We start from the raw sequence: 25306 nt of genomic DNA, 5'->3' as shown, positions 1-25306 counted from the left end.
ACCACAAGGAAAGGTAAGAAAGTAATCTCTTTATATTCAGTTTCACTAAGATCTATAACGATTAAGTTACTAATGTAATTAATGAATCTTTTGTTTGTCATAATTTGGCCTTGGTTGCATATTATGTTTTTTTTTTTTTTCTTGTTAGAAATGTGACCATTATTATTACTGAATACGTCTGGTAAATAGATGTAAGGGAATTTGACTATAACAGTGGCATAGCTTGAATTTTTATGTTGATGGGCATCTTAAAATGAGCGGGCATGTATATTATTACACGTAGGCTATGATGTCAAGGGTTTGTGGACTGCGTGTGGAAACTAAAAAGCATTGTGCTTACACCATAACAGTTAACTTTACTGCATGAAAGGCTAACATGGAGGCGCCGATGTGATTACTAGCACCTAAACATTTCGAATATTTTTTTTTTTACTCATACAGACAAGAATAATTACAGCGTAGTTACATATTAGGCAGTTTTTCAGTCACAATAATTAGTTTATAAGGTTGTTATTATTAGCCCTTATTACATGGATTGGCTGAATTCCAGTGCAGAATGCGTGTTATTTCTTGATAACAGACCGTTGCCATGAAAAACATCGCGTTGCTATGGACGCAGCAGGATTCTAACCAGAGAAGGAACAGACTATTTTCTTTAGAGGAAGCAATACAAGCGTTTTTAAATCAATAAATTTCTTTTGAAATCAATATTTTGTGTCAAATTATAGATTAATTTGGTAGGTAGCCATGTAATAAGCGGGATAAGGTATAGCGAGGCGGTTGTTATAGCGAATACAACCCCTTCAGGCTGATTCAAGATTCCTCCGCTTTTTGTACCGCGGAGGAGAAAAATATTTGATTTTGAAATCGAGCTTCGCAACGAGCGCACGTCAGAAACAGAGGACAGTGTGTGTGTGTGTTCATCTCTTTAGTACTGTGACTTGACTTGAAACTTATAAGGACTCGACTTGACTTGCTTAGGGTGAACCCTTGACTTGACTTGCTTGATTTATCTGAACTGTGACTTGAGACTTGACTCTAGACTTGATGGTTTAGACTTGAGACTTGCTTGGACTTGACCATGTGTGACTTGTCCCCATCTCTGGTGGTTAGGGTTCTACGTGTCAGATAGTGGTTAGGGTTCTAAGTGTCAGATAGTGGTAAGGGTTCTACGTGTCAGATAGTGGTTACAAGTAAAATGGGAATAAGGCTTGGACTTGAGATTGAGGATTCAGGCAAGTTGTAGAGGGTTTCAAAATCAAACAGGAGTTAGGGTGCTGGGGTGCCAGATTGAGATCTGAGGTCAGATAGGGGTTAGGTTGCTGGGGTGCCAAATTGAGATCAAAGGTCAGGTACGGGTTAAGGTGCTTGGGTGACCCTAACCCCTGGATCTCAATTTAGCAACCTAGTACCCTAAATATAACCCTAACCCAGATTGAGATCTGAGGTCAGATAGATAACAACTAGAGAACACTCTAACCCCTGAAATCCTGCAGTTTAATACTCCCTGATGGGGTGTGTGTGGAGGTTGTGTGTGTGTGCAGGGTAATCCCTGCGGTAGCAGGAGTTTGGGGGGGTCTTGGTGTGCGGGGGGTCTAACTCTGGCTGGTGCCCTGGGAAACTCCTGGACCCCCTAGTCACTGGAAGAAAGGGCATATGTTGACAGAATACTATTAATACACAGTAATAAACATAAATAACAAATAATCTTGCAGAAGACATTATAAGATTTACACCATAAAAAAGCAGAAAAATGCTAATTACATTATTATGGGTTTTGAGTAAGGATGTGATTTGAAATGGAGTATATTGCAATTAGTATTCCCAATGAATTTGTTTTGTCTATTTTGATCCAGATTCTGTAGACCAATCCAAATAAACTTGGATAAAGCTCTGGAGGTAAAATAAAATAAAAATTGGCATCACTTTTGGTCAATGGAATATACAGCCTGATACAAACCTAAACATATTTTTCCTTAGCTCATGAGCTATACATTCATGTAGCTGAAACACATTTTGTAAAACGTTAACTAAAATTCCAAGCTAGCTAGCGGTCATTAAATTACTTCCTAAGGCTAAACCTAGAATGTTCTTACTATCCTAGCCTGGCTAGCTTAACGGTATCGCATTTGTCTCTCAATTCCGCAACCCGGGTTCAACTCCTACTTCTCTACACCAAGATGGCAGCATGTGTATACTGCGAGGCCCAGCAGCAACCCAGATAAGCAATAGGTGACTTAAAATGTTCTAGTTGATTAACTCAGTACAGCCTAGCATACAGCATATACAGCCGACAAGAACACCTGAATATTGGAACACATTGCACAGATTTTTGACAGCTTCCAACTACCACTGGGGATTGTGAAGAAGCTCAGAGAGATGACAACTATTCCTCCGACAGGAATTGCATGTAGACGGCATTGTGACCGTAAACAAAGATTAGGGAAGCAGGGTGTCCTCTGGGCTAGTCTAATGTTAGTCCCTCATCGGCCTTCACCACATAGCCTTTTCCTTGCTAATGTACGGTCACTGGCGATCATCTCATGAAAATGGATTATGGATCGCAACATCATGATTTTCTCAGAAAGATGGCTACACAACAACTTACCCGACAACGTAATCGAGATCTGACCGAATAGCGGAGGATTCCGGTAAGACCAGAGGAGGTGGCCTGTGCATTTATGTTAACAAAGCCTGGTGTACAGACATTAACATTACCGGTAGTCACTGCTCAACCAATCTGGAGTTCCTGATAATTAGGTGCAAGCCCCTGAGTTGAGCCGCCTTACAGCCTGTGGAAAGAAACTGTCTCCTAGCCTGTTCTGGATTGAATGCTCCTATAACTTCTGCCTGATGGCAGCTTGGTAAACAGTCCCTGGCATGGGTGGCTGGGATCTGTAATGATCCGTTTGCTCCTCCTCCTACACCTCTCTGTGTAGAGATCTTGCAGGGATGGCAGGTCAGACCTTGTGATGCTCTCTGCTGTTTTAATCACCCTCTGAAGTGCTTTGCGGTCGAGAGCGGTGCAGCTGCCATACCAGGCGGTGACACAACTGGTCAGGATACTCTCGATAGTGCATCTGTAGAAGTTGCTGAGTATCCTGGAATCCATGCCAAATCTCCTTATTCGGCATAGGTATAAGAATCATTTCCTGGCCTCCTACACCATGATGTTAGAGTGATGAGACCAGGTCAAGTCATCACTGATGTTGACCCCGAGGAACCTGATGTTGTGAACTCTCTCTACTGGAGACCCATTGATGTGTATGGGGGCGTGGTCTCCCCGCTGCTGCTTCCTGTGATCAACAATCATCTCCTTCCTTTTGCTGATATTGAGCTGGAGGTTGTTATCCTGACACCACGAAGTCAGTGACCTTACTTCGTCTCTATAGGCTGACTAATCGTCAGAGGTCAGGCCTATGATGGTTGTGTCGTCAGCAAACTTAAAGATGGTGTTGGGGACGTGAGTTGCCAGGCAGTCGTGGGTGAAGAGAGAGTACAGGATTGGGCTAAACACACAGCCCTGGGGGGAACCAGTACTGAGAGTCAGTGAGGAGGAGATGGTGTTTCCCATCTGCAACACCTCGGGTCGGCCCGTCAGGAAGTTCAGGATCCATCTGCACATTGTGCTTGACCCCCAGCTTGTGGGGCACAATGGCGTTGAATGCATTCTCACATATGTGTTCCTTTTGTCCAGATGAGAGAGTGCAGAGTGGAAGGACAGAGCGATGGTGTCCTCTGTGGAACTGTTTTGTCTGTAGGCAAACTGTAGCGGGTCAAATGTTGCAGGCATGGAATCTGTGGTGTGTGTTTTAACTAGCCGCTCAAAGCACTTCATGATGATAGATGTAAGTGCTACAGGGCGGTAGTCATTAATGCAGAGGACTTTTTGCTTTTTTGGCACAGGAACAATGGTGGACTTTTTGTGGACCACTGACTGACTTAGCGATAGGATGAAGGTATCAGTAAAGACATCAGCCAGTTGGTCAGCACAGACCTTGAGAACACGGCCTGAGATGTTGACTGGTCCAGGAGCCTTGCAGGTGTTAATCCTTTTTAGGGCTTTACAGACATCTGACCTGGTCATTTGCAAAGGGCAGCTGTCCTGGTCCATTTGAGTATCCATGCCAGGGGCGATGTTCTAAAAGCGAGCATAGAAAGAGTTCAGTTCCTCTGGGAGAGAAGCCGGCACTTCCCCCACACTGCCTGAATAGCCTTTATAGTCAGTGATGGTTCTCAGACCACTCCACTGGTATTGGAGCCCTGGTAGAGAGAATCTACTTTGACTTTTAGCAGTTTTTAATTGTCTTCCCATACCAGGACTCTCTTATAATTGTCCATGCTGCCAGAGTTGAATGCTGCAGTCTGTGCCATGCTAATACCACTGTGGACCCACGTTTTTGATTAGGAAATGTAGTTGTATGTGGTACAACATTGTCAATACATTTGCCAATAAAACCGATCACTGACTGTGTGTATTTATTGATATTGCCTCCAGACGCCTCTCGGAACATTTCCCAGCCTGTGGTGAGGATACAGTCACGTAAGTTGGCTTCCAATTTGTCCGTCCATCGATGAACGGACCTCTTCACTGTCTTCTCTTGTTTAGCCTCTGCCTGTAAGCAGGGAGCAACAGTATCAATGCGTGGTCTTATTTGCCGAAAGCAGGACAGGGGACGGCCTTATATTGTTCAGAGTGTTTGTCCCGCATGAAGGGAAGTTGGTAGGACTTTCTTCGGATTGGCGCTGTTAAAATCACCAGCAACAATAAATGCAGCTTCCGGATGTAAACATTCAAGCCTATCGATAACTCAAAACAGTTTGTATAGCGCAGCCCCAGCGTTGGCTTGGGGGGATGTACACAGCTGGTGTAATGACTGGTGTAAACCCCCGGGGTAGATGGTAAGGCTGACATTTAATCGTAAGATGCTCCAGACCAGGAGAGCATCCAGAAGAGATACAGTCCACATCCAGACACCAAAGATTGTTTACCAAGAAACAGACACCACCCCCTCTGCTTTTACCGGACTCTGCTGTTCATGCCTGGTTAGCCCTTACGGAACAATGTCCACATCTGGGATTGAGGCCTCCAGCCATGTTTCAGTGAAAACCAGTATGTTACAGTTCTTAATGTCCCGCTGGAAAGCCAGCTTGCTCCTGAGTTGGTCCAGCTTGCTGTCTAGTGACTGGATGTTCTCTAAGAGAACACTTGGGAGAGGAGCACGGTTTTCCCGCAGATGCAGTCGGACCAAAACTCCATCCTGCTTCCCACGAGTCCTTCGTTGGTGTCGTTTTCCAGGTGCTTGCTCAGGTAAGCACAACAAAGGGTATCCCGGGTTGTTCGTTGAACTTGATGATCTGGATGACAATCCCAGTGCAGTACTGATGTCCAATAGAGATATTCTGTTATAGGTTAATAACGCGTTTGCGAATGTAGCAAAATTACACAATAAGAACAATAAAACAATAAAGCCGCAAAGTTGTTTGGGAGCACGAAAAACGGCAGCCATCCTCAATGGCGCCATCTTGAATAATGAGGAATGGAAGAGCTGCAGGCTGCTATTAGCAAGCAGCAAACTGCCCAGCCGAATGGCAGGTGATTTGAATCACTCAAATGTGTAAACTGTTTTTCCCAAATTCCATCAAAATGTCTTCTGCCCCACCAGGAGACAATTCACTGGACCAGGTATACAAAAACATTCCAGAGGCCTACAAAAGCCATTCCCATCCCCCACCTGGGTCAGTCTGAACACCTCTTGTTGTAAACAAGTATTTACCCCTCATTAAATGGGTGAAACCATCAGTGAGGCCAGTCAAAATGTACCCAGAGGGAGAAAACTCACTAGTACAACACCAGTTTCAAGACACTTATTGGAGATTGTTTTCCACTCAAGCCACCCTTGACTCCCCCCACCCAGATTATCCATCGTAGATGTGTCGCCTTGTGTGCAGGGAGAATGCACGCAAGGCAGCTGGTTCTGATGGCGTCCCCGGGCGTGTGCTCAGAGCATGTGCTGGGCAACTTGCAGAGGTCTTTACTGATATTTCCAACATGTCACTGGCCCAGGTGGTTGTCCCCACGTGCTTCAAGACCACAACCATTGTGCCAGCGCCAAAGCAGTCAACCACGTCTAGCCTGAATGACTTCCGACCGGTTGCACCCAGCCCCCACAATCATGAAGTGGCATGAAAGATAACAGCCCTTATAACAGCCCTTCATTACTGTCTATTATCCAATCTCCCTTATAACAGTACTGAGTGTCTGTTATAAGGGAGATTGGATAACAGATAACAGACAGCTTTAATTCAAGGGGTTAAACAGAAATATTGTATGAAACATTTAGGAATTTTCACAGTGCCTTTATTTTAGGGGCTTAAATGCAATTGGAGAAATAAAAATAAAATGTTAAATGTTAATACTTTGTCGAGTAGCCTTTGCAGGCAATGACTGCATAAAGTCTGGGTTTCCTCCTTTGTGATGCTTTGCCAGGCCTTTACTGCAGCTGTTCGTGGGTCTTTCTGCCTTATGTTTTTTCTTCAGCAAGTGAAATGCATGCTTGATTGAGTTGAGATCTGGTGATTGACTCGGCAATTGCAGAACATTCCACTTCTTTGCACTGAAAAACTCCTGAGTTGCTTTCACAGTATGTTTTGGGTCACTAACCATCAGTAAAGTGAAGCACTGTCCAAACAATTTGGCTGAATTAGGTTGAATCTGAGCAGACAATAAATCCCAATACACTTCAGAATTCACCTGGCTGCTTCTGTCATCTGTCACATCATCAATAACCACTAGTGACCCAGTGCCACTGGAAGCCATGCATGCCCATGCCATCACACTGCCTCCACCATGTTTTACAGATGATGTGGTATGCTTCAGATCATGAGCTTTTCCAAGCTTTCTCCATACCTTCTTCTTCCCATCATTCTGGTACAGGCTAATCTTAGTTTAATCTTTCCAAAGAATGCTGTTCCAGAACTGGGCTAGCTTTTTTAGATGTTTCTTTGGCAAAGTCTAATCTGGCCTTTCTATTCTTGAGGCTTATGAATGGTTTGCGCCTTGTGGTGAACCCTCTGTATTTGCTCTTGTGTCTTCTCTTTATGGTAGACTTGGATAATGATGTCTACCTCCTGGAGAGTGTTCTTCACTTGGCTGCATGTTGTGAAGGGGTTTTCTTTACCATGGAAAGGATCCTATGATCATCCACCGCTGTTGTCTTCTGTGGACATCCAGGCCTTTTTGTGTTGCAGAGCTCACCAGTGTCTTCTTTTTATCTCATAATGTACCAAACTGTTGATTTGGCCACTCCTAATGTTCCTGCTATCTCTCTGATATATTTCTTATTTTTTTTAAGCACATGTTATGGGCTCACAGCAACAGTTTCCAAACACAAATGTCACACCTGGAATCAACTCCAGACAATTCAAAATGCTTAACTGATGAAGAAATAAAAAAGGAATTAGCCCACACCTCCATGAAACAGATTTAGAGTAAATTTTCCATTTACTTTTGGTCCCTTGAAAAAGAGAGGGCTACATATTAAAGAGCTCTAATTCCTAAATGCTTCCACTAATTTGAATGTTAATACCCTCAAATTAAAGCTGAGATTGCACTTTAAGCCCAAATTCATTATTTAACTGTAACTTGAAGATATTTTGGTAAACAGCCAAAATAACAAAACTTGTGTCAGTGTCCAATTATTTCCGAACCAGACTGTATAAGTGTATGCATACTGACACCAGGCTTGTATTCTCAGGGCTCTTCTCACAGGGTGTCCTTCCTGATGTGGAAGCACTGCGCACCGTAGCTCAGGATTGTTTACCTGGTTATGTTGAACAAATGCAGCTTGAAACTGAGAACTGACTAATAATAACAATACTCACTAGTGTTCAGGGGTCTCTTCTTTTCTTGATTAAAGGATGAGGAGTATGTGGTGTCAAAGTAATGAGAGAACTGTAAATAAGAGGAATGGACAGATGAAAAAGAGAGGCGAAATATCAGAAAGAGTACTGAATCCAGGGTTGATTTAACACCTAACTAGCACATTAGGTATTGACATTAAAAATGTTTGCAGGATCGCATGGTACATCTTCTGGAGGTGGGCTAGTACATATTGGACAGGTTAACCTTTTACGGCCAGAAACTTGTCCTGCAGGCCAATCTGCTTCAAAGGCAGAAATTACATGACTGGTTGAGTAAGTGATGAGCTTACATCCCAACTCTGAAATCCCAAATTAAGTTGGATATGGTAACGGTTACGTTTCTTATTAGTTAAAGTATGCTAAAAGGTTAAAAACTAAAACCAACGCATTCCCCAACAGTTTTTAAAAAATTACTGGTTTACCATGTCTGGTCTCTATCTGGAACTGGTTCACAGATCTAAATGGCTATATGATCTCCTTGGTAACTAACAAGATGAAGCTGCTCTAACTCCACACATTTAAATATAAAATTGCATTACAATAACCACTTCACATTAATAAATATACAAAACTACTTCACTACACTAACACTGATCACATTAATAAATATACAAAACCACTTCGCTACACTAACCCTGAACAAATCTTTAGGGTTTGTCAAATGTTTGAAATGCAAGCTCCTCAACATTAACTCCAATACATTTTTCTGTCCATGCGAAGATAACGGTCTGTATGTCCATTTGGCTCTCATCTATGTCGTTATGTCTGTCTCTCTCACCTTTGAGGGTAATGGTCTAGCTTTCCGGTAGTGAGTTATGTCATTCCATTGTTCGACCCAGTTACCGATCAGAGTACCGCTGCCATATCCATCCTCATTGGTTCCACAGCGCCAGCCGTACTGATGGAACTTGTCCTCCGGCCGCTCGTCGCTCCATACCTCACTCTGACCGGATGCACGGAGCATGTAGTGGAACGGGGAGGAGGTCAATGGAAACGACATTCTGTTATGGCGGATGAGTGAAGACGAGAAACAGGGAGAAAGGGCCAGAGTAGCCCGTGTGTTTTTTAAATAGTCCATTATAGTAATTAGAGCCAAATTTATATATCCCATATTTTAGGTGTGTTGCACATCTTTGAAGTGAACGCGAGCCCAAAAAGGAACCTAAACGGAGGACCGAGTGGGAACTGTAACATATTCTAAATATTACCACTCGCTTTCACACCGGGATTACCGCAAGTCTCTTTGGATTAACTGAGGCAAATTTGGTCTTTAATAGCTTGTAGTCGCCTAAATATGTAGACGTGTAACACACTTCTTACCTGATGACTGCGCTGAGTGGACTGCGTTTAACCGCGAGCACAGGTGCACTAGGCTGAGGACAGAATTACTGCTTCTCTCTTGTTGACGCGCGTTTCCTTGGTGACATGACGTAGCGCCAGCTGGCTCAGAGCGCGATGTGAAGAAGTTCCACAAAACATATTGAATGATGTTGGATAAATAAAGATATTAATGTGGTCTATGTTTATATATTAATCTGGGCTATGTAGAGATAATTATTTTGGATAAGTTATTAATGTGGACTTTTGTGTAATATATAGAGATTTCTGTGTAATATAAAAATACTAATGTGGGCCATGTGTTGATGTTAATGTGGGCTATGTATATATTCAAATGGGCTATATAACAGCATTAACATTTTTAAATCATTAAAACTGGTGCAATTTTTTTTAAACGTAATAAAGTACATTCATCAACCACAGAATCCACCAACATTCTTTTAAATTCTGAAAGCAACAGAATCTCTTGTATAAGATATATTTGGAGCTCATTACATAATTGTAGTTAATAGAACAGGATTAGAGTTGGTGGATGTGAAGGTTACATCCACTATTATAACTTCCACATCCACCATTATAACATACACTATTATAATCTCCACATCCACAATTCTAACATCCACTATTTTAATCTCCACATCCACCATTATAACCTATACATCCACAATTATAACATCCACTATTATAACATCCACATCAACAATTATAACCTTCACATCCACCATTATAAACTCTACATCCACTAAAATAGCCTCCCCATCCGCCATTATAACCTCCACATCCACCATTGCAACATCCACTATTATAACCTTCACATCCACCAATATAACATCCACTATTATAACATCCACAAATATAACATCCACTATTATAACCTTCACATTTAGACTGTAGCATTGGCTAAGGTATAATGGATAATAGTCTTGTCCACTAAGACTGTAGCATTGGTTGAGGTATAATGGATAATAGTCTTGTCCACTAAGACTGTAGCATTGGTTGAGTTATAATGGATAATAGTATTGTCCACCTAGACGGTAGCATTGGTTGAGGTATAATGGATAATAGTCTTGTCCACCTAGACTGTAGCATTGGTTGAGGTATAATGGATAATAGTCTTGTCCGCTAAGACTGTAGCATTGGTTGAGGTATAATGGATAATAGTCTTGTCCACTAAGACTGTAGCATTGGTTGAGGTATAATGGATAATAGTATTGTCCACCTAGACGGTAGCATTGGTTGAGGTATAATGGATAATAGTCTTGTCCACCTAGACTGTAGCATTGGTTGAGGTATAATGGATAATAGTCTTGTCCACTAAGACCGTAGCATTGGTTGAGGTATAATGGATAATAGTCTTGTCCACCTAGACTGTAGCATTGGTTGAGGTATAATGGATAATATTCTTATCCACTATGACTGTAGCATTGGTTGAGGTATAATGGATAATAGTATTGTCCACCTAGACTGTAGCATTGGTTGAGGTATAATGGATAATAGTCTTGTCCACCTAGACTGTAGCATTGGTTGAGGTATAATGGATAATAGTCTTGTCCACCTAGACTGTAGCATTGGTTGAGGTATAATGGATAATATTCTTATCCACTATGACTGTAGCATTGGTTGAGGTATAATGGATAATAGTATTGTCCACCTAGACTGTAGCATTGGTTGAGGTATAATGGATAATAGTCTTGTCCACTAAGACCGTAGCATTGGTTGAGGTATAATGGATAATAGTCTTGTCCACCTAGATTGTGGCCTGGGAGGAGGTCAAATAGAAACAGTTTAATGATTAAATAAAACCATATTCTATATTTGTTTCTTATCCTCCAAGATGGAATAATGAATCTCAGAATATGAACAGCAAAAACTTTTAACATTGTTTAAGAGTATATAGTGTTAATAATGACAAGAAAACATATCATATTGCATTGCAAAAATCAGTAAATCAGTACCCAATCAATATCCATTTAGAGGTACTCAAATAATTTCTAAAAGAAAAAAAAATGCTCATCATTATTTAAAACGTAACAAAGTATAGAAGCTTTATTGCAAACATTTCTTTATTAATACTGTTGGGATGTTGTTTATAACATATTGTTTATAACAGGTTTGTCCACATGTAACAGAGAGCCAGCCAGGAAAGGAGGAGACAGAGGAGACAGGACTGAGTGACAGCAGGAGGAGGAGTGCCAGCAGGAGGAGTGCCACCAGGAGGAGTCAGAGTACCAGCAGGAGAAGGAGGAGTGCCTGCAGGAGTGGGAGGAGACAGTGTCAGCAGGAGTGGGAGGAGGAGTGCCAGCAGGAGGAGGAGTGCCAGCAGGAGGAGGAGGGCTTGCAGGAGGAAGAGTGCCAGCAGGAGTAGGAGGAGTGTCAGCAGGAGTGGGAGGAGTGAGAGTCCCAGCAGGAGGAGAATCCTTCATTCTTCAGTTACAGTAGAAGTCCCATTTCTTGATGAGAAAAAACAAAGATAATGGTTATTTGTATTAATATAAAAGCTTATTATTGCATGTTCCAATCAGGTAATCTAAGAACACGTTTGTATTTACAGCGACCTGGGAGAAAGTATGGGTTAACTGTTTTGCTCAGGGTCAGAATTACAGGCCTTTCGTTTTTCTGACCCAACACATTGATCACCCCTGTGGTATCTTACCCCTATCTTTGCCCCTAAAGGACAGAGGCATAATTACAATAGGGGGGGGGTTAATATGTCAATGTGTATTTACATAATACAGAACTGTACAAACATGTGTGCTTGTGTGTGTCCACCTACATCAGTCTTGACCTCGGTGGTAGCCGGCATAAGAGCATGTGTCTCCTCAACAACACTGCTTGGGAAATGTCCCAGTCTTGCCTCCTGCTCCCCATAGTAAGAACCCTGGACCTGACACACACACACCAAATACATTTAAAGAAAAGGTGAGTCACAAAATAGACTTTTTTTTTAGGCTTAGCTCTGCTTCATCTGTCTGCAGAAAACCAGATGGTAAATGTACTGTAAACCCTGCAGATGGTATATTCACTAGTACTATAAAACCTGAAGGGGGTATATTCACTAGTACTGTAAACCCTGCAGGGGGTATATTCACTAGTACTGTAAAACCTGAAGGGGGTATATTCACTAGTACTGTAAACCCAGCAGGGGGTATATTCACTAGTATTGTAAACTCTGAAGGGATATATTCACTAGTTCTGTAAACCCTACAGAAGGTGAATTCACTTGGACTCATCACGGTCTTAAAGGAGTGGCAACATGAACACAAACACTCACACACAGAAATGTTATTCTCATTTTTCATATCCCCTAATCCTCAACCTAATCTTGACATTAACCTAACCTTAACCTCAATAACCTATCATTTATGCCCATTTATGCCCAAAACTATCCTGACACCTTAACCAAAAATCTAACCCCTAATGCCTAGACCATAAACTAACCCAAATTCTAACACCCCAATTTTGAATTGTAATACCTAACCACAAAGCTGGAAATTGTTTTTTTCTTGTAGAGAAAATATCTGAGTGGTCAGGTCTCTATCTTTGCAGGGACTTTTGGTACTCACCAGGATCACATACACATACTAACATACAGCCAGATAAATACCAATCCTTACGCTGCCAGCCCAGAACATATTCCCTCGATCCCTCAGCATGGCGTAGACGTAGACCACCTGTCCTTCACGCAGAGAGATAAACCGGCAGTCTCCTGGATAGTAGTCTGCTACAGCACGTGCTATCAGGATGGGATCTGACACACACACACACACACACACACACACAGACACACACACACACACACACACACACACACACACACAGACACACACACACAGACACACACACACACAGACACACACACAGACACACACACACACACACACACACAGAGACGAACCGGAAGCATGATGTTTGGGGATGCCATCAACACAAGCCAACAGGGCCAACAGTCAGTGCTGTTCACCCTAAAGTAGGCAGGCTGCTTTGCAGGGATGCCTGGTAGGGGTGAACAGAAGGATCTGACTGTAAGTTGTTTGTTCAATTCCAGTGCTATACACAGGGTTGGTTAGGTTACTTTTTTAAATGTAATCTATTACAGTTACAAGTTACCTGTCCACATTTGAAATCAGCAACGTAATTTTTTTATTTATTCAAACTCAGTTACGTAATCTGATTACTTTGAATTACTTTTAGATTACTTTCATATGAAGAGGCATTAGAAAACGCGTTTGCAATCGTGAACACCTGCAAACAAATACGTTTTACTAGCACGAACGTAACCTGGGCAACCAGCGATTGATTTTCAAAACGTAAATGAAAGAAATCAACTGTGATTATACACCTGCACTCTTAGCTTAAATGCTAATTCGTCAGGAGCCAATGCTAACCAATGAACGCAATTGCCTGTGATGCAAAGCAGGCAGAATCACATGGCCTACCTGTATGGACGGAGTTGAGTTAGCTACATCAAATGCAATCATCCTTTGGCAGAATGCATCCCAACACATCTTTTCTCCTCAAATATCCATGATTAATACCATATGTTTCATCTTGAAGGCAGCATCGTGTTACAGCGTGTTATATTAACAAATATTTGCCTAATCTTCTAAACAATTCCAGTCTGAATTGTTCTGCGGAACGCTTGGCATTCCTGGCATTGTTCGGTGCATTTGACAAATAAACCTTGAAAATCAATCTGGATATTTTCATTAAAAAAGTATGCAAAGTGTTATTTCTCGCACCTAATCTTTTTCAATTGAAGTAATCCAAAAGTAATAATACATTTTTTTTCAAGTACGTGTAATCCCGATTACAATTTTTTAGTTGGTAATGTAACAGATTACAGTTACTGCTTTTTTGTAATCCGTTACTCCCCAACTCTGGCTATACACCTGCATGACCAAAGGACACTGGGTATGGGTTTTGGCTCCTGTCTGGCATGTTAAGTGCTACTAAACATTAGCTGTAATGTTTATCAAGGGGACATGCAGATGGTTTGATGTTACAAACTGTTTCTCACTTGCCCATCAAAGTAAAGATTATTTTATTTGTCTGGTTGTTGCCAGCATCAACGAGCAGGCTGTGGCTTTAACATAACTTCCCCTTCACTCGAGAGAGGGCATCTTGGGATTTGTAGGAATTGAGTCAAAGAGGCTATTGGGAACTCCAGGACTGGAAAAGTGAGATCACAGACTGTTCTGAAAGAAAATGAGTATTAATACTATAATATGGACTGCTGAATAGCTAAGCCGCTGGATAAACATTGGTACAGCTGTACTTTCACCAGTCTGAATGAATACAGTTTATGATGGAAAACTAATGCTGATGTGTGATCTTGTTGTTAGTAATGGCATCACAGCAGGTTAGTAGTTGTATTACTCACGGCTACACTCGGAGTCGGCACACACTTTCTTTTCGGAGAGTTTAGGCATCTGCCTCCCAGCCTCACAGACAGACAGGACACACCAGAACACAACAACCAACACAGGCACACCTCGAACAGACATCTCTCTTCCTCTCAGTTAATCTGCTGCTGTCTCTCTGCTGGTCTGAGTAGAGATAATGAAGAGGGAAGAACTCTCTCTCTCTCACACACACACACTCTCTTTCTCTGACACACTCAGAGTACTGGTAAGACTCGCAGCAGGTAAACAGGACGAGGAGGTTGGGTGGAGGGGAGGTCTGTGGGGAGGGGGGGGTCAGACAGACTCCTCATTGTTTGTATAACACCCCCTCTTTCTCTCCTACACACAAACACACACAAAACACACACTCACCCCTGCCCCCACATTCCCAGGACGTACACTTGACCCACTCTCTAGGAGGACAGAACATGCTGTATATAATTAACTGGAGATACTGTGGAAGATGGAAAATTCTCGCAATTTATTAAAATAAAAACTTCTCAGTCGTTCATATAACAGTTGATTATTTAAACTTTAATTTTTGGATCCACGGGAACAATCATCACAACATTGACAGAGAATGAGTACAGAGACCAGCAGGGTAACTTCATGACAGAGTGTTCTGTTTATGCATTTCAGGTTTCAAGCTTATATTCTCTTCCAACAGTACAGATGACGGAATTAGCATTTGCAGAATGTACATACAAGGAATAGTCGCCACTATGAGGTAGTCTAAAGATGCAAGGTTACACAAATGTATCCAGGAGGCACAGAAAACCATAGAATGTTGGTTGCCCAGACAACCCGGTCACAGACTGAGATCAATCTGGACTGTTACTATATGGGGACTTTAGTTAACTATGCTCTTCCTCATAAGGAATAGAGCTCTGTTCACCTGTAGGATGTAAGTAATAATAACCCCCTGCTGTACAAGAGCTTCCTCCTAGAGAACAGTTTCTTATGGCGGTTTTATGGCACAGGCAGCGGCCTGTTTGTCTTACTACTAAAAGGAGCCAAGGCCCTGCTCAGCCCACATTCCATTCATCACTGCCCCTGAACACAACACTCAGGCCTTATAAGTTGGAGACAGAGAGAGACACAAGTCTTTCAGTATATGTGTAATTGATCAAGTATACAGAGTACAAAACCCTTCTAATAAAATTATGAGATAATAAATTCATTTTCAACAATACTGTGACGATTTTAACATTCATTTACAACCATGTTTCCAGAAATGTCGAGTCTGTGTATAATGGAAATAAAAAAAGAATGCAAAGATGTGCAAATTATTTAAAACCCATATTCAAAAGTATTTTTTGTTTGTTTTTAGTTGTATTTCTTTGAAAAATACAAGTTTGATGCCTGCAACATTTCAAAAAATCTGGGACAGGGGCAACAGAAGACTGGAAAACTTGTGTAATGCAAAAACAAAATCTTGTGGAACATCTCACAACTAATTAGGTTAATTGGCAACAGGTCAGTAACAGGATTCTGTATAAAAAGAGCATCCCAGAGAGAAGTCTCGCAGAAGTAAAACTGGGCAAGAGTTCAGCTCTCTGTGAAAGACAGAGAGCAAATAGTGCAACAATTTAAGAATACAATTTCTGAAAGTAAAATGACAGAGAGTTTGGGGATCTCAATCTACAGTATGTAATTTTATTAAAAGATTCAGAGTATCTGGATAAATCGCTCTACACAAGGGTTTTTTAGCTCTTACTTGGATGCACTGAGCAGGCTTGTAACGAGGACGCGCATGGAGGACGCGCATCACCCCTCCCAACGTGGTGTTCGGCGCGCGTCATCGCCGGCCTTCTAGCCACGCCGCTCCTCCTCCCACGGCACTGTCCTGTCTTGTTATTGCACACACCTGGTGTCCATTCCCTCATTAGATCGCTTATATAAGTTCCTGTGTTTCTGGCTGTCTTTGTGTGGTATTGTTCTATGTTTGGTGTTTGTATTGCGTAGCAGTTGCACGCTTGTTTGTTTTACGCGTGCCTATATTCCAAATAGAAAGAAGAGTAACTACCTCCCTGCGTTTGGCTCCCTTATTTCACGCACCTTGACACACCTTTGACAGAATACCACACCTGAGCATGGAGTCAGCGGGGAGCGACCTTATCCATCAGCATGGGAGCATGATCGCGTCCCTGGGGGAGGCCGTGACAGAGATGGTCCAAGCTATGCGGAGGTTGGAGGCGAGGCTGCCATCTGAGCAGCAACCCCCGACACACAACCCAGCTGGAGTGCCCCTGCCATCGTCTCCACCGTCGCCGAGGAGGACCATACAACTGAGCCTTCCCCAGGGATTCGGCGGGGATGCTGCCCAGTGCTCTGGGTTTTTGCTCCAGTTGGAGCTCTACTTCGCCTCCATCAGCCCTCACCCGGGGGATAGGGAGAAGGTCTCGGCCCTTGTCTCCTGCCTGAGGGGCAAGGCGTTGGACTGGGCCAACTCCGTTTGGTCCACTAACGGGCCGGAGTTGGCCCATTACGGGGCGTTTGTCGGCCTCTTCCGGGCCGTGTTCGATCATCCGCCCGACGGCAGGGAGGTCGGCGAGCGTCTCGTGCACCTCAGGCAGGGGACAAGGAGCGTACAGGCCTTCGCCCTGGAGTACAGGACCCTGGCGGCGGGGTCGGGCTGGAACGAGAGGGCACTTACTGATCATTTCCGGTGCCACTTACAGCCTGACGTCCGTAGGGAGCTGGCATGCCGGGACGCCATGTTGACATTCGACCAGCTCGTCGACATGGCGATCCGGCTGGACAATCTGCTAGCCACCCGCGGACGCACCGGGAATGATCAGCCCCCTCCGGTACCCCCCGTCGCCAGACCTGAATCCATGGAAGTGGGAGGTGCCGCACCTAGGGAGACGGTGCGGTCTAGGGAGTGTTCCTTTTGTGGGAGGAAGGGACACTCTGCCTCCCACTGTTTCCAGCGTGAAAGGGTCGAGCGGAGGAAGCCTGACACCCCTACACCGAGTCAGGTGAGTAGACCACACACACTGTCAGGGCTCTCTGCGAAGCACATGACACTTTTGGTGGCCTTCCCTGATTTTCCTACTAACTCCCAGTGTAAGGCGCTCGTAGACTCAGGCGCAGCTGGGAATTTTATGGACAGCGGTTACGCACAGAGACTGCGCATTCCGCTGGTGCCATTGTCTCAACCTAGGTCCATTACGGGCTTAGACAGCAAACCACTAGGCACTGGTCTCGTTGAGCACGTCACGGTGCCCATCACGATGATCGTACAGCACACCCATACTGAACAAATTGAATTCCACGTTATCCACTCACCTGCTTTCCCTGTGGTGCTGGGTCTTCCCTGGTTGTCGGGACACAACCCGACTATTTCCTGGTCGCAGAGAGTATTGACAGGGTGGTCTCAGGGGTGTCAGGAGAGGTGTCTAGGTGTTTCCGTAGGTGCGACCTCGGTGGAAAGTCCAGACAGTGTCTCCGCAGTGCGCATTCCCCCGGAATATGCCGATTTAGCGCTGGTTTTTTCTAAGGCCATGGCAAGTCGTTTGCCACCACATCGGCCCGGGGATTGTGCTATAAATCTCAAGGGGGACGCTGTGCCTCCTTATTGTCATGTGTATCCCCTGTCGCAGGCTGAGACGGCAGCGATGGAGACCTACGTGGCCGAGTCCCTGCGGCAGGGGCAGATCCGCCGTTCCACCTCGCCCGCCTCCTCGAGTTTCTTTTTCGTGAAGAAGAAGGATGGGGGTTTGCGTCCATGCATTGACTACAGGGCGCTGAATAAACTGACGGTCCGTTATTCATATCCCATCCCCCTTATTTCCCAGTACATCGAGTCAATGCATGGGGCGCGCTTCTTCACGAAACTGGACCTCAGGAGCGCGTATAACTTGGTGAGAATCCGAGAGGGAGACGAGTGGTTGACGGCCTTCAGCACCACCACGGGGCACTACGAATACCTGGTGATGCCGTATGGGTTGATGAATGCCCCGGCAGTGTTTCAGTCCTTTGTGAACGATGTGTTTAGGGACATGCTGGGGCGCGGAGTTGTGGTTTACATCGACGACATCCTCGTGTATTCCGCTACGCGTGCTGAGCATGTGTCTCTCGTTCGCAGGGTGCTGAGGCGACTGTTGGAGCATGGCCTGTACGCTAAAGCAGAGAAGTGCACATTCTTCCAGCGAGCCGTCTCCTTCCTCGGGTTTCGAATTACCGCCGATGGGGTGGAAATGGAAGTTGATCGCGTGTCAGCCGTGCGTAATTGGCCCGTTCCTACCACGGTTAAGGCGGTACAGCGGTTCATTGGGTTTGCCAATTTCTACCGGAGGTTTATACGGGGCTTCGGCAAGGTAGCAGCTCCTATCACTTCCTTATTGAAGGGTGGGCCGAGCCAGATCACCTGGACGGCCGAGGCAGACGAGGCATTTCGCACCCTTAAGAGAATGTTCACCTCTGCCCCGGTTTTGGCTCACCCCGACCCGTCACTGCCGTTCATAGTGGAGGTGGATGCATCTGAGGTAGGGATAGGTGCTGTGTTATCCCAACTATCAGGTACCCCTCCTAAGCGTCGCCCCTGCGCTTTTTACTCGCGGAAGCTCAGCGAGGCAGAACGCAACTATGGCGTCGGTGATAGGGAGCTGTTGGCTGTGTTTAGCGCCTTGACTGTTTGGAGACATTGGCTCGAAGGAGCGAAACACCCGTTTGTAGTCTGGACTGACCACCGAAACCTGGAGTATATCCGGGCGGCGAGGAGACTGAACCCTCGTCAGGCCAGGTGGGCGTTGTTTTTTGCCCGGTTTGATTTCACGCTGTCATACGTGCCGGGTACGAAAAACGCCAAGGCAGACGCACTGTCTCGGTTGTGCGACGCGGGTGTGAGGCGGGTAGATGATACACCGATTCTGCCCGCCTCGTGCATTGTGGCGCCGGTTGTGTGGGACGTGGACGCGGACATTCAGCGAGCGTTACGCAGCGATCCTGGGCCACCTCAGTGTCCTGCGGATCGTCAGTACGTCCCGCTGGATGTTCGTGACCGTCTCATATACTGGGCCCACACGTCCCCTTCCACGGGTCACCCGGGCATAGACCGTACTGTGCGCTGCCTTACCGATAAGTACTGGTGGCCTGGTCTGGCTAAGGATGTGAGAGTGTACGTGTCCTCCTGTTCGGTGTGCGCTCAGTGCAAGGCACCTAGACACCTTCCGGCAGGTAAGTTACATCCTTTGCCCGTTCCACAACGACCATGGTCTCACCTGTCCATTGATTTTCTGACCGATCTTCCCCCCTCACTAGGCAACACCACGATCCTGGTTGTTGTGGACCGGTTTTCAAAGGCCTGCCGGTTCCTTCCTCTTCCCGGTCTCCCGACGGCCCTGCAGACCGCGGAGGCTCTTTTCGCCCATGTCTTCCGGCACTACGGGGTGCTGGAGGACATTGTTTCTGACCGGGGCCCTCAGTTCACGTCTCGGGTTTGGAAGGCCTTTATGGGCCGGTTGGGGGTCTCGGTCAGCCTCACCTCCGGGTTCCACCCCGAAGCCAATGGGCAGGTGGAGCGTGTGAACCAAGACCTGGGGAGGTTCCTGCGGTCCTATTGCCAGGACCGGCCGGGGGAGTGGTCGGAGTTCCTGCCCTGGGCAGAGTATGCCCAGAATTCGCTCCGCCACTCCTCCACTTCCTTGACCCCTTTCCAGTGCGTCCTAGGGTACCAGCCGGTCTTGGCACCCTGGCAGAGCCAGCCCGAGACCGGGGCTCCGGCGGTGGACGACTGGTTCCGGCGCGCCGAGGACACCTGGTCAGTAGCTCATCAGCACATCCGGCGCGCCGGGGCTCGCCAGAAGTCCGCTGCCGACCGCCGGCGTAGCGACGCCCCGGTCTACACAGTGGGCGACCGGGTCTGGCTCTCGACCCGGAACCTCCCTCTCCGCCTGCCCTGCCGGAAGCTGGGCCCGCGGTTTGTGGGGCCGTTCAAAGTCCTGAGGAGAGTGAACGAGGTAACCTATAAGTTACAACTACCCCCTGATTACAGGATTAATGCCTCGTTCCATGTGTCTCTCCTCAGGCCGGTGGTGGCTGGTCCCCTCCAGCAGTCTGAGGTGCGGGAGGTCCCTCCGCCCCCTCTGGACATTGAGGGGGGCCCGGCGTATTCGGTCCGTTCCATCCTCGACTCGAGGCGCCGGGGGGGGGGCCTGCAGTACCTGGTGGAATGGGAGGGGTACGGCCCGGAGGAGCGTTGCTGGGTGCCGGCGGTGGATGTTCTTGATCCGGAGCTCCTCGCCGACTTCCATCGTCGGCGCCCTGATCGTCCTGCACGGCGTCCTCCGGGTCGGCCCCGGGGCCGGCGGGGGCGCACTGCCGGAGCCGCGCGTCGAGGGGGGGGTACTGTAACGAGGACGCGCATGGAGGACGCGCATCACCCCTCCCAACGTGGTGTTCGGCGCGCGTCATCGCCGGCCTTCTAGCCACGCCGCTCCTCCTCCCACGGCACTGTCCTGTCTTGTTATTGCACACACCTGGTGTCCATTCCCTCATTAGATCGCTTATATAAGTTCCTGTGTTTCTGGCTGTCTTTGTGTGGTATTGTTCTATGTTTGGTGTTTGTATTGCGTAGCAGTTGCACGCTTGTTTGTTTTACGCGTGCCTATATTCCAAATAGAAAGAAGAGTAACTACCTCCCTGCGTTTGGCTCCCTTATTTCACGCACCTTGACACACCTTTGACAAGGCTAGAGATTGAGCAATAGGAAGCAGAAAAGAACTGTCACAAGACCTGTGTAACAAGGTAATGGAACTTTATAAAGATGGAAAATAATATAAAAAGATATTAAATCACTTAATAAGAAGTGGAAAATTCAGGGATCGCTTGATACCAAGCCAAGGTCAGCCAAAATTTCAGCCAAAACTGCCAGAAGAATTGTTTTGGTTACAAAGAAAAACCCACAAGTAACCTCAGGAGAAATACAGGCTGCTCGGGAAAAAGATGGTGTGGTTGTTTTAAGGAGCACAATACGACAATACTTGAACAAAAATTTGCTGCATGGTCGAGTTGCCAGAAGGAAGACCTTACTGCGCCAATGCCACAAGAAACCTTGGTTACAATACAGGTGCTGGTCATAAAATTTTAATACCATAAAAAAGTTGATTTATATCAGTAATTCCATTCAGAGAGTGAAACGTGTATAATGTGTACATTCATTCCACACAGACTGATATATTTCTAATGTTTATTTCTTTTAATTTTGATGATTATAACTGACAACTAATGAAAACCCCAAATTTAGTTCTGTGTCCAAGCACATTAATAGAAAGGCAAAGGGAAGGCAAAGATGTGGTAGAAAAAGTGTACAAGCAATAGGGATTACCGCACCCTGGAGAGGATTGTGCAACAAAACCCATTCAAAAATGTGGGGGAGATTCACAAAGAGTGGACTGCAGCTGGAGTCAGTGCTTCAAGAACCACCATGCACAAACGTATGCAAGACATGGGTTTCAGCTGTCGCATTCCTTGTGTCAAGCCACTCTTGAACAAGACACAGCGTCAGAAGCATCTCGCCTGCGCTAAAGACAAAAAGGACTGGATTGCTACTGAGTTATGTTCTCTGATGAAAGTCAATTTTGCATTTCCTTTGGAAATCAAGGTCCCAGAGTCTGGAGGAAGAGAGGAGAGGCACAGAATCCACGTTGCTTGAAGTCCAGTGTAAGGTTTCCACAGTCAGTGATGGTTTGGGGTCCCATGTCATCTGCTGGTGTTGGTCCACTGTGTTTTCTGAGGTCCAAGGTCAACGCAGCCATCTACCAGAAAGTTTTAGAGCACTTCATGCTTCCTGCTGCTGACCAACTTTATGGAGAGGCAGATTTCATTTTCCAACAGGACTGGGCACCTGCACACAGTGCCAAAGCTACCAGTACCTGGTTTAAGGACCATAGTATCCCAGTTCTTAATTGGCCAGCAAACTCGCCTGACCTTAACCCCATAGAAAATCTATGGGGTATTGTGAAGAGGAAGATGCGTTATGCCAGACCCAATAACACTTTTTTTGTATTGGTCTTAAGTAATATTCAAATTTTCTGAGATACTGAATTTGGGATTTTCATTAGTTGTCAGTTATAATCATCACAATTAAAAGAAATAAACATTTGAAATATATCAGTCTATGTGCAATGAAGTTTCACTTTTTGAATGGAATTACAGATATAAATCAACATTTTGATGATATTCAAATTTTATGATCAGCACCTGCATATGTGTTAATGGGAGGAAACAGCTTTTTTTCAATGTAAATCCTTGCCTTCGTTATATATAGAACTTTATCTGATATCGACCTTCATATTTTATCAGAAATTTGCATTAACATAAGGATTTGATTAGGCTTTCATATTTTTTTCTGATCATCCTGTAAATTGTACACACACTTCAACATACATTAACCTCATATTTCTTCTTATCATAAAAATATTTATAAAAACAGATCAAATAACAGGGTTAAACTCAGCATGACAGGGTTGAAAATTATAACAGGGTTGCATTGACAATCCATTTTTCAATATGGTATGATTTATTTACCTGTGAAATTAATGATATAACATGCAATAAAATGTTAATAGAATTTTGTTAACAGTTGACAGAGGGCAACAATCAGATTTTTCTACTGTCATATGAAAAAACATGAAACAATCAAAACGTACTTAACATTAAATTAAAAACATCATGCATAAATTAATCACAAATATCAAAGGAATGGATCTGTCCATATGGTCGGCAGTTAAAAAATACCTTATAAAATGTAGACCACAGGCTACTTTGAAGAAAACTAACTTGCTGGAATCTCATTTTAATTAAAACTAGTATTCAGCAGGCTACATAACATCTAACTAAAAAAACGTGACGGCAATAAAATGCTAATTAATTACTTAAAAATCATACAATGAGATTTTCTGGATTTTTGTTTTAGATTCTGTCACTCACAGTTGAAGAGTACCTATGATAAAAATGACAGACTTCTACATGCTTTGTAAGTCGGAAAACCTGCAAAATCGTCAGTGTATCAAATACTTGTTCTCCCCACTGTAGCTGCTGGGCTTTTATGCTTTAATGGAGATATTGTGCTGAAGCAGGTCGGTTCTTGGTTACCACCTACATAAACAACCCCTGTATGAAGTGTTTTCAAGATCCAAAGTGCACTGCTTGGATCTCAGAACTCTACTTGCAGGTAAAGTTTTCTGAACAACCTATGTGAATTAAGCACTCATCAGTGGTCATGCTCTTCCTCAGCTCACGCTAGTAGGCATACTGCTGCCTAATATTAAAGAAATGCTTCTTGAACTTGCTGAGGATTGTGTGGAAGTTCTCTCCTTTTTGAGTTCATGTTTGAGTTTTGTTATTTCTTTGTACAGTTTGTGTCTTGCTCTTTGGGATAATTTTTTGCCCTCCAAATGTTGCCTACAACAAAACCAGGCAATAAATAAACACCAAAACGGCAAACAACTTATAAGAATCTCACATGGACAAACACCTATACACCTACATATACACTATGCTGTATGTACACTTAATAAAATGGCTTGTTATACTTTCAAATTTATCTGAAGTAACTTCTAACAAGCGACCTTGAGGAGCCAGATCTGGGTTGATTATAAAGACTTTGTGGAGGGGTGTTGATATTCCTCAAAGCATCCCTTAACTTCTGTCTCTTTTTAGCATTTATCCAACTCTTGCGCTTATTATGTTTTGCTCTATCACTCAGATCCCTGATGTTTTTCTTTTTCCCTGCCTCAGTGTCCCTTTTACACCTCTCACGCTCACTCCTGATAGATATTGAGCATGAAAGTAATTGAATTAAGCTTGACACAATGTATGAGAGTACTAACTATCTCTGTAGGGAGGACAATAGGTAGGAAATGTGATGTCCCATTACTGATGGGTCCCAAACACCCTGTCCATACCACCTGTTAGGAACTGTGTATGTGACTGTCATAGGACTCTCTGAATAGACCCTTGGGTCATAGGTTGGAATACGCCATACAAGGGTATTTTGTAGGACTTATAATAGTCTGTGTAATGGTTGGCTATGAACACTGACCACCTCCTATGTGTCCTGGTATAAATGACTGTGTTTACGTTGTAAGCATTTGGAGAGAAAAATGAAAGAACTATGGAAGGTTATCATCGTAAACCTCATGCTGAATAAAGAATCTCCCCTGACTTCTGGTTGCATTTATTTTGTTCATGGATCAAACTTGGACAGAATCTAACACTCCTGAGATATTTTTCCCTCCTCTCTGGGTCTGCATTCCTTCTTGCCCTGTACTCTCTTTGCCTCTCTGCTGCTGTTTTTGCCATTGTGATGTCTGGAAATTTTGAAAATAAAATAGCATTAAGTATTATTTCAGACAGTTCAAATCAAAGTCTACAATTAATTCATTTACTAAGAGGTGTCAAACATTCAACCCTGTCACAACGATTCAACCCTGTTGCAATAAAAAATGCGACAGGGTTGAATGTGACAAGGTTGATGTTTTTGGCAAAATGGAGTCATAGCTCCTAATTTAGCCAGGGCAGTTGCACCACATTGCATTTAGGACATCATAAAATTTGAATATTTTGCAACACTGCTGTTAAATTTTTCTTCAACAATTGTTTACAATCAATTATTCATAAAACAGAGTTGAAATGTT

At 44.4% G+C, this 25306-nt stretch overlaps 2 protein-coding genes across 2 annotated transcripts; both read right to left on the bottom strand.

Annotated features, from left to right (window-relative positions):
- Nucleotides 1-1018: 1018 nt before the first annotated feature.
- Nucleotides 1019-9328, bottom strand: c7h11orf1 (chromosome 7 C11orf1 homolog). The gene is made up of 4 exons (XM_010867593.3): nucleotides 9244-9328; nucleotides 8702-8924; nucleotides 7885-7954; nucleotides 1019-1640 (listed from the first exon to the last, which is right to left on the bottom strand). Exons 2-4 carry the CDS (start codon nucleotides 8921-8923, stop codon nucleotides 1498-1500), a joined length of 435 nt encoding a protein of 144 aa, XP_010865895.2. The 5' UTR covers nucleotide 8924; nucleotides 9244-9328; the 3' UTR covers nucleotides 1019-1497.
- Nucleotides 9329-11301: 1973 nt separating this feature from the next.
- Nucleotides 11302-14902, bottom strand: mia (MIA SH3 domain containing). The gene is made up of 4 exons (XM_010867594.4): nucleotides 14642-14902; nucleotides 12876-13009; nucleotides 12035-12145; nucleotides 11302-11711 (listed from the first exon to the last, which is right to left on the bottom strand). Exons 1-4 carry the CDS (start codon nucleotides 14763-14765, stop codon nucleotides 11688-11690), a joined length of 393 nt encoding a protein of 130 aa, XP_010865896.1. The 5' UTR covers nucleotides 14766-14902; the 3' UTR covers nucleotides 11302-11687.
- Between the last annotated feature and the right edge of the window lie 10404 nt (nucleotides 14903-25306).

The sequence above is a fragment of the Esox lucius genome, chromosome 7 (genome assembly GCF_011004845.1).
Source record: "Esox lucius isolate fEsoLuc1 chromosome 7, fEsoLuc1.pri, whole genome shotgun sequence".
NCBI classification, from domain to species: Eukaryota; Metazoa; Chordata; class Actinopteri; order Esociformes; family Esocidae; genus Esox; species Esox lucius.
The sequence above is the reverse complement of the archived record's forward strand: the minus strand, read 5'-3'. Positions and strand labels throughout refer to the sequence as shown.

Coding starts and splice junctions, on each gene's coding strand:
- c7h11orf1 (XM_010867593.3), bottom strand. CDS start 8,923: ATGTCGTTTCCATTGACCTCCTCCCCGTTCCACTACATGCTCCGTGCA. Junction 7,955..8,701: donor CTAGACCATTACCCTCAAAG/GTGAGAGAGACA, acceptor TCTTATTTACAG/TTCTCTCATTACTTTGACAC. Junction 1,641..7,884: donor GAAGAGACCCCTGAACACTA/GTGAGTATTGTT, acceptor CCTTTCTTCCAG/TGACTAGGGGGTCCAGGAGT.
- mia (XM_010867594.4), bottom strand. CDS start 14,765: ATGTCTGTTCGAGGTGTGCCTGTGTTGGTTGTTGTGTTCTGGTGTGTC. Junction 13,010..14,641: donor TGCCGACTCCGAGTGTAGCC/GTGAGTAATACA, acceptor TGTGTGTGTCAG/ATCCCATCCTGATAGCACGT. Junction 11,712..12,034: donor CCACCGAGGTCAAGACTGAT/GTAGGTGGACAC, acceptor TTTCTCATCAAG/AAATGGGACTTCTACTGTAA.